Here is a 14,519-nt window from a genome sequence, read left to right on the forward strand (position 1 = left end):
CCTACTGGGCTAGGAAAATCTTGCTCTACCTATCCAAACAAGCCAGGGCTGCTATAGGCAAAGGAGTCCTTATGATCCAACTCAAATATAGACTACTCATAATAGTCACTGCCTCTTAAGAAAAAAAATCCTTCATACTTCACATTATTGAAAACAAAACCTGTCAGTTCATCACTAACTAACTACTCCACTATTGCCTCAGCCTCATAATAGCCAAATGGCTCCCAGTACAGCACAGAGTAGGCCTCCTGCTGGGGACTATCATCTTCAAGCGTCAACAGCCTAACTCATTCCCACCAATAACTGCCAACCTTTACACTAAAGATGCACATTACAACCTCAAAATCTTCTCCCAAAGAATGCCCCCATTCCGACCCCCCACAAACCAGTCTACATTGTACAAAACTCTCCTTCTCCAGCCTTGCTCCTAAAATCTGGGAATCCACCCCTTGTCTAAATGAGCTACAGTCCCCCTTCCCCACCTTCAGAGTTGAACTTAAAAAATTCCTCCACACCAAATCAAACTGCACTTGCCATGTAGCAGGCCACATTGCATAAGGGCCTCTCAACCTCTAGTCTTACTCTGTCTCAACTGTTAACACCATTTAATTTCATCTCCCCCACATTGGCTCTCATCACTCCACATCATTTCCACCACGATTTAAACCTGAAATATTATCATGTGAAATTGTTGCTACAGCTATTAATTGCTATTGTATACTGCTATGTGTTTGATATGTACAATATACAATTTCTCTATTACACTTTTTTCTTTGAGAATTATGTCACCCAGGCAGTACCTGCAAATGGTCAGCTGTGATCATTGTATTACCCCAGTAAAATCAAATGTAAAAATAAAATTAAACATAAAAAGTGATTTCTTTTTTGTCTAATTTTATTAAAGAGTGATGCTAATACTGTGCCTTGGTTTGAGCCCATGTTGTGTATAGGAGAGTACTTTTTTGTCAGGTATGTTAGTATTTATTTATGTATGCACCTTTCTAATACTTTTGATAGAGGAGATATCATAGCTATTGGTCTTGTACTTGGTAATTTCTTGGGTAGTGTTTCCTTTGTGTAATGGGACAATGTAAGATTGTTTCTATTGTGAAGGAACATGTGATTTCTTGATTCATCAGTTTATTAGAACATAGATATATAAACTAATATAAAGCATTCAGACAGAAATTTGAAAGTGTTATACAAGATGGCTTGCATCATTTAAGAAACGGCCTGATGATATCGGTTGGTACACTGTCAAAGGAGAAGGAATCTTTATTGTTATTTAACTGGAAGGTTTTTATTAGAGATATGGTGGCATTTATAAAGTGTGCTTTTATAATATAGGGTACTTTGAAGTCAAATTAATTTGGCAGCGAATTTTGTTGACTTTTTTCTGTTTTAAAAAAATTGCCAATAGTGGCCAAAAACTGTTTAGGATTATTTCTGTGACAAAACTGTATATTATTATAGCGGTTTGTTTTGTCAGTTTTAACATATTTTTTTCTTTATTTCTCAGGTTGTTATATATTTGCAAGCTGTGAGAGGATTTTTGTTCAATATTCCCATGCTTCATCTCTCATATTTTGTGTTTGTTTAATGTCATATAACGGACTGGCATATATTTTATTTTCTCTGCATGTTCATAGGTGTTTACTAGACTAATGACCACATTGGGCCTTGTTAAGCCTAATCATGCATCCCAAATCTCTGATAAGTTCTGATACCCTTGATAAGTGTAAGCAGGGGCTTAGGAGATGAAACATTTACAAGCAGGAGCCTGGGAGATGAACCACGTACAGGTTGCTTGTGTCCATTAGAGACATAGGTGCCAGACCAGGGATGAATTTCCTGTTTCCCATCCAATTGTCCAAGTTGCACTTGAATTGGGTTAGGGAGGAACTCTGCTTCACATGGATGGGGAGCCTATTCCAGAGACGGGGTAATCTCTGGGATACTTACCTGGCTCTCTAGTAGGTCCTGTTTATATCACAGGCAAGGTTTAAGTCTTTAGAATGGGTAATTCTAGTGCTGTTTGTTTTGCAGATATGCAGAAGGCCCATCAGAGTGGGGTCTGACAATACCCTGTATGTTAGGCATAGATCTCCCCTCAAAAGTCTGTAGGAGACAGAATACAGCTTTGTGATGGTCTGCATACGACATTTTACTTAAGCCCTGTATTCTTTTAGTGAGGAACCTCTGTGGATGTTCCAATTGTTGGATATACCTGATTATGTACATACCAAAGTGGGCACTGTACTCAATGATAGGTCTGATGAATGCTGAATGCAGTGGAACAATGACTTTCTTGGACTTAGTTGACATACCTTTGTTTATAAGTTGCGCAACATAGAATGATTTCCTCACTACTGTAGATATGTGATGGTCAAACGCTGGATTACTGTCTATGTGTGGTCCCTGACTACTGAGTCAATTTTAAGAGGTGTGTTGCCAATATGATATTTACCAGGGGTGGATGACCTCCCTAAGGATACTATTATGCATTTCTTGGCTCTGACACCAGTTGTTTGTCTGTATCAGCCCCTCTTGGAGAACATTTGGGTCAGTGTGGGATTCACTGACAGCTCCTAATTAGCAATCATCTGCAAATTTAGTCAGCCACAGACCACTGACATTGGCCTTGACTTCAGAGAAGTAAATACCAAAAGGAGCGGTCCAAGGACTGATCCCTGAGGGACTCCACTTGTGACTGACCTCTTTGTAGAGGTGGACTCCCCAATTCTATCTTCCTGGGTCTTGTCTGTGAGCCAGTTGGCTATCCACTGGGTGGCATATGAATTTTACCTAACCTCCTGAGTTTGTCAACAATGCCCGAATGGGGTGTTGTGTCAAATGCCTTGGTCAGGTCAAGGTAGGCAGTGTGAATCATTCTGACCTCATCCAATGCTTTGGTGACCGTCTCAAAGAAGTCTAGCAGGTTGAGTAGGCATGATCTGCCCTTGACAAAACCAAACTGGGTTGGGTCCAGTTTCTGGAGGTTTGCTATATCACTATTGATCATTTCTATGATAATTCTTTCCATGGCGTTACATATAAGACTAGTGAGACTTATGGGTCTGTATTTTGCAGGGTCTGTAGATGGCCCACCTTTGTGCAAAGGGATGACTGTTACAGTTTTCCATTCATGAGACACAAAGCCTGTTTGGAGGACATAGTTAAATAGCCATTCCAGAGGCCCTGATAGGTCATGTTTCATGCTATTTAGAAGGCATCCTGGGATACTGTCTGGGCCCATTGATGCAGTGTTCTTGGCCTTAGAGAGAGCATTAATGACCTGTTCCCTAGTGATATCGTGGGTATTTCCTGAGGGAAGGTTGAGGGGGGGAGAGAAGGGTAAAGTTGGAGCTGAATTTATTAGCCAGTAGGTTTTCTACATCTTCTGGCTCAGTATAGGTGGCTCCATTTACAACGAGCTCTGCACACAATTGTGTGCTGCCTTTGAGGTTGTGAACATAGCTAAATAATGCCTTGTGGTTGTCCTTGGCCTGGGAGGCTAAATTCACCTAAAACTTGGCTTTGGTAGACTTTATTTGTCCTCTAAAATGTTTGTTTAGTTTGATGAGAGTGCTTTTATCTTGCTGGGTGCTGCACCTCCTAATTGTTGCCATGATTTTTCTTCCTTCTGTTATACAGCCTACTGATTTTGTGATTCCACCAGTGTAGCTTGTTTTTTGAGTTAGTTCTGTACTTCTTCCTGGTGAGTACAGCTGCTTCTATGCAACTATTAACATGCTTGTACAGGGTTTCTGTGAACAGCTCTGCATAGGCAGCAGTGTTCTCAGGGTTTATGAGGGCTTGAAATTTTGCCAGGTTATCACTTAATAGCAGGAGGTTAGCCTTAGAGTAATTCCTGAATATTCCATGTTTAGCTGGGGGTCCGGATTTTATTTTTACTTCAGAGGAGACCATTTTATGGTTTGACCTTACCAGGTAAGATATTACAGTAGGAAGTGTGCTGCACTCTCCCATATTAGTGAGAACCAGATCCAGTATGGCTGCACCCCCTGGTCAGTGTACTGACTATCTGCTTCAAGGAGTTTGTGTTTACAAAACCTAGGAATCCCTGCGCCTGTATGTTTGGTGTCATATCAGATTCCCATAATTAAAGTCACTCATGAATATAGTATTGGGTTGGATGGTTAGTGTTCCTAATAAGTTTAAATACATGGTATTGGTATCCTGGGTCATAGACAGGGACCTACAGCTGGCAAGGAAGTGATATTGGATTTTACCTATGGTGATTCCAATATGGAGCAGCTCAAGTGCATTGTCCTGTTTAACTAGCCTTGAGGTGTATTTACTTTTGATGTAAATAGAGGCACCTCCACCTTTATTCCCTGTTTGTGTAGTAGTTGGTCTAAGTGTATGAAGGGCATTATAACCTTGCATTGTTGGTGTGCTCACAGCAGCTTTAAACCATGTCTCAGTGACCACACAGACATCAGCATTCTCTAAGGTGAAGGGAGTCTCTAGAAAGTGGAGTTTTGTTATTTAGACTCCTAGCATTGAGCAGTAATACCTTTACATTTTCTTAGTTTTGATTTGCTACGTCGAAAGTACTTTCAGTTTGGCACTGCCTAAAAAACACACTATGGGGGAAGACAATGTTTTAGCTAATATTCAAAAGCCTAGAGGCAGAGGTGCAGACCATCTCTGGCAAAGCAGCATGGTCTGTTGACCATCTCCTTCCAAGCTGACAAATATTGCACCCCTTAGAATGACACCAGAAACTAAGCCAATTGTTAGTCAGTCATCTTTTGTTCGTATTGTGGCATCATCCTTGGAGAAGGTAAAATGCTGCTCAATACTATACTTGTACCAGCTTAAGACACATATTCCAAAAGTTCTACGATGTCTCTCTTCATATAGTCTAGGGAGGTATGCCTCAGGTCATTTACTCCCACATGGACTGTGACTGAGTCATACTGGTACTTGTGGTCCAGTGGCCTGAGTGTGTGCATAATGTAGTGGATCCTAGCCCCTGACAAGCAACTGACCGTGACTTTCTCCTTACTCAGCCTGGTGAGAGGGACATCAGTGTGTCTCATGATGGAGTCTTCAATGACCAGAATGTTGGACTGTGTGGTGGCTTGCCTTGTGGGCTTAGAGGTAGAAGCATCATGAGATGTGGGTCTATGTGTTGTTGTGGGTTTTGTTTTGAAAGAGTGCATTTGGGGCTGCTGGGGGTATTTGTTATGTGTACTTTGTCTAGGTTGTCTTTGTGGTTTAGGAAGGTTACATTTGAGTGCCTCAGCATATGTGGATCTATATGTCTACCTGGAATTGTGTGTGATGGGTGCAGCGTGTGTACTACTGACAATCTTACTGGCGTTAGGAGTACTTTTATGTGAGAGCTTTGCCTCCAGTGACACTGTATAAATACATCCCTCACATACCATATCAGTTTGTTTGAGAATTAACTGGTTGTCAGTAAACTTGAGGCAATTTCTACATTGCCTCAGGATGCCCATATCCACCAAACTGGTAACTCAGATAGTGGGAAAATTCATATCCATGGCAACAGACCCTTTTTATTGATTAGATAGCAGGAGTGAGAATATAAAGCAATGTCAGGAGTGTTCGGTCTGCAACTCTGGGGGCAGTGCTTGTCACTGCAAACTAGTTGTCCTGTGTGCAACTGAAATTTCAGTCATGCTTTTACAGGAAAAATGTCACTCAAGGTGTCTGAGTCTGTACAGGGCATGGCCAAACACTTTACGGGAAACTGATATGTAGACCCTGAAAATTTAAGGATGAAGTATTTAGGCAGATATTCTGAAGTTAGAAACAAATCAAGCAATACTTACTGAAAACAAAGAATTAGCTTGTCAAGAATGATGAAAAGAGGGGAGTCGCATGAATGGCTACTGCTTGGCTACTAGTAATGCTGGACTGACCACAGCTTCACTCTGCTGGCAGACAATGCTCCTTTGCTTCTTCTCTCACCAGAAGCAAAATGTTAGCACCAGTCCCAAGATGAGAAGTAGACCACAGCTTGTTTGATGATTCACAGTATTGTCCCAGATGATGCAAGGGTCTGTAGGTTAGCTGTAGCCTTTTCCTGATAGATGCCTTGAATAGCAACCAGACCAATCAGGAACGTAAAACACAGACACTCACTGTCCAACCAGAAACAGTCAGGAATCAATGCACTCTGCTCCTTCTCCCACCAAGAGCAGAATATAAGCACAAATTCCAAGCTGTCACCTATGCAGCAGTTATTACGCTTTCTGATGATCAGCAGTTTCCAGGAAATAATGTTCCTGCACTCCTTCTCTCACAAGGAGAAAACAGAAGCACTAATCCCAAGATGACTACTGAGAGGCAGAATGTGGGCTCTCCAATAACTGGTGGTCTTGCAATAGATGTTTAAAGGTAAGATGAAAAAAATGGTTAATATTATAAACACTGCAGTGTGCACTAAACAGTCAGATATGTAAAAGGGGGTAACTAAAGTTTCAGCCACTAATTTTAATAGAGCAAGATAGATCGAAAGGGGATGGGCACCTCTACAAAATACAGTGGGATGGCCAATAAATTTAAATAGTTGAAGGGGAGTGATTTCACAAAATCAACAAAAACAAGCAGTGAAAGGGGAGAGGGAAGGAGAGATGTGGTCAGATTAACATAAGGGGCAGGCAACTTGAAAGACAGGTGTGTTTAAGAACACAACAGCAACAGGGTGGTATGGTGGGAAAAAAATTCTGTGTGACTTTCTGTGGTCTCTTTCCAAGCTTTAATATGCAATTCAAAGGAGAATACAAGTAAAATACAGTGTAAAGAAAACAAATCATAGTACACAAAATAGAACACGGCAATAAAGTAATGCAACATTCAAGAAATCAAAAACAAACTAATGTTTCCCTCACATTAAGTTGTCTCAGAGTCTTCCCCAAGCATCAGCTGCTCAAGACACAAGATGCCAAGGATCAAAATGCTGATGGCTGTTTCCAATGAAATATCACTGCCATCATACACAGAACCTATGTTAGCAGTGATTTCTTTGTTTTGGGAGATTTCTACCCTCTTCACATTTGTGCCGCCACTGAGTTGATAAATATATACGGGGAGTTACCCCTTACAAAAAAGCACTTATATTTTTATATTTCACCCTTATGTGTTTCTGGTATGCATTTTCAGCATTGTGGACTGCTTGGATTTAATCATTCAGGTTTTGGTAATACAACTTTACATTTTAGCCTATTCTGTACATTTGAGCAATGTTAAGAAAGGTGTCATTTAAGTATGTACCTGCTTCGTCTAATTTGAGTACCACTTTACAATTTCTAAGCAGTTCTTTTTTTAAATGTTTTATTGATTTTACAATGGTAAACAGATAGTTACATTAAATTAATAAAGAAATAACATTAAAAGGGTTAATAAACAAAAAACAATATTCATCAATCAGTATATTTACAACAGGCACCCATTACATAAAAAAAGCAAATACACTTCCAATTAATAACACTTCAACTAATTTTTGTTTAACAGTTCGTTTAGTTTCATCCAATAATTGTATATGGATGTAATTCTAGTAGTACTTGATTTGATGGTCATCAGTTCTAAATGACATACCTCATTCATAATACTGGAATAAGCAGTTCTTTTAAACTACCCTTAGAAAAGTTTTTTTTTTAACTTATGAGCCCTGTTGTAGGTCATTTTTCAAGGCATTTTAATAATGTTCCCTAGTAGTATAGATAGGATTGTGGTCACTTATTGTGTGTTGACATGCATTGTTTGTTCTGATTTTGTTAATAGCCAGTCTAAAGTATTTACTTTTTTTGTGTTGCTTTGTCTGCTCTAGTTGGAGTAGTTATGAGCAGTACTGGTTCACAGAGGTTAATATTAAGGTTTTGCAGAATTTGTTATTCTGCAGGGTTTGTTATGATCCAGCCAATGTTGAAGTCTCTTAATATTTTGTTTTGGGTGGAAATTAGGCAAGTAATACATTCTAAGGTGATGAGATATGTGTTGTTTGTACGGGGAGGTATGTAGATTGTAGACATTAGTGATTTATTGGTACTTGTTTTAAAAACAGTTATTTCTGCTTTTAAAAGAAAGTACTATTATAATTTTAAAGATAGCTAATAGGATTTCAACTTTGTTAAAAACAGGTATTGTTATAGAATCTGTCGCTTTTGTGTTAGTACACGAATAAACAAGTCTTCATGGGTTCTGTTCAAGCAGCTTTATTCTATACAAACACATCACTATAGAGGCTTACTGACTATAACTTAAGTAACTTATATACAAACTAACAACTGCGATCATGCATGCTCACTCTGACTACTTTTATAAAATGGCACTAGGGATTGCACGTGTCTGGAATTTATATGTGTACGCACAACCTCGCATTCTTCATAAAGATATAGCACACACACATTACATTCTGAGCTACAGAATCCTTTCTTATATCTATGAAGTTAAGAGAGGATAGCTGCTCTCCCACCAGCTCTCTTGTTCAATCTGTCAGTTTGGTGTATATTATACAGTGGTGGTAGATTCTCTTCATATGCAATTTTTTGTTTTAATGACATTCGTAATATGGCCAGACTGTCTCACCGGTAAGAGGAAAACAAGCAGCATGCATTAGAAGTTTAATGAACGTGCTTCTGGCATTTAAGTGGGCAATATTTTACTTATGGAACTGAATTCCAGGGATGATGGTTGTGGGCATTTAAGGACAGGAGGCCCTGGACTTAGTTCTTTGTCAGCATGGATCAGAAGGTTAAAGGAAGACGTATTTAAGTACTTGTAGTTATCCCATAGTTTATGTAAGAGTCTGTGTTCATTTTATAGTTAGATTGATCTGGTAAGTAAGGTGGCTGGTTGAGGTGGAGTTATTTACTTGGTCTGTTACACTTATGTTTTCGTACTATTTTCCTTTCTGTGTGTGTGTGTGGTGGATAATGTTGGTTTAATGTGAGTAGTGCTTGTTATTAGGCAATGAAAGTTGACAATTATTGGAATTATAAGTGATATTTTTTGTAAGTGTGAATTCATAATTTGAGAAGGTATTTAAATTAGTTATAATTTTGATGTGCCTTTATTTTTTGTATGGGAGTAGGTAAAGCTGTGATACTAGTTTCTTTAAGGTATTTGTGTTTTAGCTATGGACTCCTTAATAAGGTTTTAATGTTGAGGGTTCTGCTACTTAGTAATGTTTTTGCACTGTTAAGATTGTTTAGTTTGCTGTGGATTTTTTGTTTGCTAATATTTTGTTATATGTTACATATTGTTGTGTGGTTGTGTAGACACCAGAGGCAGCTGCAGATTGCATTGTACGTACATTTTTCTCACAGTTCTGTTTAAAATTAACAGCTTGCTCAAGTCTACTATTCTGATTCTCATCATAAATTCATAAATGTCCCAAAATACCTATCCCAACCAAACCATTTCCTGTCTTGTGAAGGATTCTTTTTTTTTTTTCATTTGTTTGTTTTTTGAAGGGATGGTTTTGGCTCTGAACCTGCAGAACTTCAAGATCAGGTGCAAAGTTTTCATTTTTTTAAATTTTTGTTGTAATTATGCTCTCATTATGGGCTTTCTGATGCTAAAATATTTTTACTTTAGTTACATTTATTAATTTGTGTTTGCATGTACTGTATGCTGAGCAGCTATCCAATTACTTTCTGATTCTATGCTATCTGGTGAAACCTTCTAATAATATCATAAGGAAGGCAAACAGTATATTTAATTGAACAGAGTCCCATGGTGCCAAGAGTAGGGACTGAGATTCAATAATATTTTATGTTATTGAATCAAACTACTTATTCTGAGCATAGCCCAAACTTACCTGAGGACTTGGCAGGACAGCTGAGTCTGGTTAATGTTTTCTGGTGCAGCAGCTCCACCTGTATGTCACACCTGGCATTACCTGCATGGAGCTATGGCCATAAGGCGATCCAGTGTCATAGTTCTACATCTAAGGTGACATGGCCATCATACTTGCATTCTCCCCCATCCAAGTTGAGGAATGGGCTTGTGAGGTCACTAGCCCACCAGGAAATTAAATCTGCTTTTGAAGACAGAATAGTATGAGCCATCCCAGGGGTTTGAGAAACAGCTCACACTATACTATACCAAGCATGTGCATAGTCCCAGGTTTTCTTCCGACAACTCCCAAAGCCTGTACCAGCTGTATATGGAACTTGGTACTGCAGAGAGTAAGCTTCCCTGCAGGTAATGCCTGTAGTACCTCATCCCACATACAGATGGAGCTATCCACACTGCCATGAAGCCCATAAATTTTAAAGAACATTTTTCATTCCAGAACTACTTCTTCTTTCGGCTTTTCCCTGTAAGGGGTCGCCACAGCGGATCAGCTGTCCGCTCATGATTGGCAGTGGAGTTTTATGGTGTCGAGTTGCCAGCCCAGTGCTCAACCTTCCACAGAAGGCACACACACACATGCCTAGGGCCAATTTAGAGTATCCAATCCACCTACACCATGTTTTTGGGATGTGGGAGGAAACCGGAGGAAACCCACATGAACACAGGGAGGACATGTAAACTCTGCACTGAAGGAACCCCAGCCGAGGATCGAACCGGAGCACCTCTTGCTTTGAGGTGGCAACACTAACTGCTGCACCACCGTGGCCGCCCATATTTTTCATTCCAGAACAAATCTAGTAAATGTACACCTCACACAAACAAAGCTTAATTGTAGGCTTCCATTACAGTGACTCGCATACTCCTACAGTTCTTCCTAAGAGTGATCATCCTGTTCTGGACAATATTCATTATACCTGTCTTATTACACTGAATTACAAACATGCCTATCTGCTATAAACTTTTTATCCCTGAACCGCATCATAAAAATGCAGGACCACATGATTCAGAATAAGAAAGCACTTGTCAGCTTCTCAGTATATAGGAAACACAAATACAGAGTGATTTACGGCAATAAGCATATAATAGCTACATATTTTACAATAAGAGAGCCAACTGTATATGGCAAGAGCACAATTACTGCAAAAAGAAAACATAACAAATACCTTTGAACATTACCGTTAGTATAAACACCTTAGAGATTATGGTAGAACCATGGAAAGGAAGCATGCTCTCAAAGAGTGCCACAGTGACACCCCACATATTGCCACGCATACATTCCAACCTCTATATCCCAGTATATAGTAAATCTGTTTTAGATATTCTGTGAATTCTGTCATTTATAACTGAAGTTATGTCCTTGACAATCCAAGTCTGATTACTCTATTACTAGCCTTTATACAAATGTCTGCTGCTTTTGAATGCAGTTTTGAAGTTTTTTGAGACAGTTTCCCATTTGGTCTAAGTCAGTTGTCTTAATGACTTGTATGAAATGAGTTACCAACAGTCAAGCCCGTTTATATATCTTAAGGCTATTTTCAGTGACTACTAGAATAATGTAGAGTTCTGCAAAAGCATGATGTTGCTTGATTAAATTGCAGTGCTTCATAAATGAACATCAATAATCTCTAAACCTTTTGCCTTGGCTGGGAAATGATCATTGGTGAAGTTATGTTTTTCATTGTCACACCCTGCAGTTTAACTCCAGACTGGCCAGTGAGAAGACCCTTGTTTAAGTTAGGTTTAAGTGCATGCTACTGGCCACTTTCAAGATAGTGCATATCCAGAGTACATGCAGATCTAAATCTAATTTAATTTTAATTTCTTCTTTAGAAAGAAATTGTGTCTGGAGCTGTAAAATTTTCTTATAATCAGGAGCACTCTGTGTTGGAGCATGTTTGGAGACTGGGGGAAAACAGAAATGGTTTAAATAACTTTTGCAATAAACCTGATATATTACCAATTGGACAAGTGCATCTATGTTTGCAATAAAGACATCATTATCCCTAGACATTTCTAGCGCTTCTGGAAATAATGTAAATGACCAGACCAGCATCTGTAATAAAATGTATTCTCTTTTCTGCAATAAATATTACTTCACAATCTTCCTTCTAGTAGAAAAATATTATTGTTGCTAGGCTCAGAGTTAAATGTGTTTACACTCTTCTCTGAGAATTATCCCTTGCATTTCTGGTTTTGGAGAAGTTTGGAAAAGTTAGTTAAGACTCCTTTCCATGTATGCACATTTATAATCTCTGTGAAGCTTTGGCACAGGTCCTATATTGTAGAAAAAATACATTTGCTGTACTTGTGCCTAATAGTGAGACTGTCATCAGCCCAAATAGCTATTTTTCACATTTCTACCACTTCTTGTCTCAAGTGACCTTTAAAACATTACTATTTACTTAACTACAGGATTTCATCACTAACTAGAATGCACCTGGCAATCAGAAGCATAGCTTCAGGAATACCTGTTATAAGTCTTAGGATTGCAGTGACACCCCACAAATTGCCACACATACATTCCAACCTCCATATCCAAGTATACAGTAAATCTGTTTTAGATATCCTGTGCATTCTGTCATTTATAACTGAAGTCATGTCCTTGACATACCACAATGTGATTAGTCTATCACTAGCCATCCTTAGGATTGCAGTGGTGATCCTTGGAACTGTGGGACATTTTGGGAAGCTTATACTATCTCAAGGTTGTTACCCAGAGTATTCACCCAATGAGAGGTATAGTGACCTGAGAGTTTAATATATATATATATATACACACACACACACATTTTTTAAGCAAGATGCACCCCTACACACACAGACATACAAACGCACACGCACACACACATTTTATATATATATATATATATATATATATATATATATATATATACATATACATATATATATATATATACATACATATATATATATATATATATATATATATATATATATATATATATATATATATATATATATATATATATATATATATATAGGATGGCCTTACGGTTAAGGTGTATGCCTTACAAACACAAGGTACAGGGTTTGAGTCTCACAAGGGATAATTGGCTAGGCTTAAAATGGCTCTCAAGGGCAGTTAGCCTAGTACTAATATATGAACCTATATATATATATATATATATATATATATATATATATATATATATATACATATATATATATATTTATACATATCAAGGAATGACCCTATGTAAAAATACTTTAATAGTGGTGTAGCAAATTCTGGAATGCCTGTTACAGCAAGGAAAAAAAATCAGTCAATCATACATACATACTTCTGAGACTTACAGTATCCACTCTCTGACTTGTGATGGGGAGCGTGGCTTCAGAGCCAATGGAAGCAGAAGTCTAGCCAGGTCTTTAGCGGACATTATTACTACTAATATGACATTCTAAGAGCTGCCATATTTATATATCTTACTACAGCCTTTGTTGATCACTTTATTTTTCTTCAACTTAACTTACTACTACTTGTTTATCTGAAAGCTTGTACCTGCCAGACATTATGAAGCTCCTATCCTTGAATAATTATCAGTACTGGTGTTACGTTACGGATATAATTTTCATCTCCTTCTATTTTCCTTTTTCATCAGCAACTTTCCTGTTGATAGCTGTGAGTTATGATAGCACAGAATGTGTCAACGGAGGCTTTGCCTTGATTATGTGGATTATATTTCTATCATATGGGTGGTCTTTTGGGCATGTGTGCGCACTGGCTGTACTCAATGACTAGGCAAACATAATGCAACAGGACATACAAACAAGAAAATATTGCCCATGATGATGTTAAATTGGCACGGTGGATTACATCACAGATACTTAGGTAACTGTACTGTTCAAGGGGTTTGCTTAGTTTTATTAAGTTTACAATTATCATAATCAGCTAGTCTAATAACGCAAAGTATCATGTAGTCTCAACATCTTAAAATCAGGGTATCAGTTAAGTTAGCAGATAGATGAATTTAAAATGTAAATATAATTCTAAAATCTTCACTTTATGCCTTGCAACTACCTCAGAATACCATCTGAAAAATGTAGAGCTAAACATGTATTTACTCAGCCTTTCTCAAACAGTAACACTTAAGTTTCATTATTAAAAGAATATAAATATTTTTTTTTCTTTTGCAGGATGGTCCCATCATAAACAGGACAACGAAAAGATGTTTTGAAGTAAGTAAAAAGACAGAATCAGATTATGAACTAGTGGTAAGGCCATGTAGTGGACAGTCATGGAAGATTCAGCACTCAGTAAAAATGTAAATGAAATACTGCTCAGAGGTAATACCAGGGGAATTAAGAAGACATCGTTTTGACCTTCACCATCTGAAGCTGTTTCTTGCAAACTATGGAACCTTTCTCCTGTTGTGACTGTGAAGAAGACTTAAAAGACTTTCAATTTATTAAAATCAATTTATGTAGTTATGTTTGATCTTTTTTAACTGAGTTACTAATGTAAATAATTTTATTTCAGGTCATCACAAACCAGATTTGTTTTGGTACAACAGGATGACAGAAGGACAATATCAAAATTATGCAAATGGTTTTCATGCTATTTTTCAATCAAAAGTAGATGAATTCAGAAAGGCTACTGTGATGTGTACACATTGCGGTAACCTTTCCACGTTCAGAGAAAG

The 14,519-nt window shown here is 38.0% G+C and overlaps 1 protein-coding gene across 1 annotated transcript in view; it reads left to right on the forward strand.

Annotated features, from left to right (window-relative positions):
• Positions 1-14,303, forward strand: part of GALNT8 (polypeptide N-acetylgalactosaminyltransferase 8) — a 406,113-nt gene extending 391,810 nt beyond the window's left edge. Inside the window, exon 11 of the mRNA XM_044087557.1 lies at positions 14,014-14,303. Within this exon, the coding sequence (XP_043943492.1) occupies positions 14,014-14,145 (132 nt within the window). The 3' untranslated portion in view covers positions 14,146-14,303. The remainder of the gene's footprint in view (positions 1-14,013) is intronic.
• The last annotated feature ends 216 nt before the right edge of the window (positions 14,304-14,519 follow it).

Source organism: Protopterus annectens, chromosome 11.part0 (assembly GCF_019279795.1).
Source record: "Protopterus annectens isolate FY-2018-M chromosome 11.part0, PAN1.0, whole genome shotgun sequence".
NCBI classification, from domain to species: Eukaryota; Metazoa; Chordata; order Ceratodontiformes; family Protopteridae; genus Protopterus; species Protopterus annectens.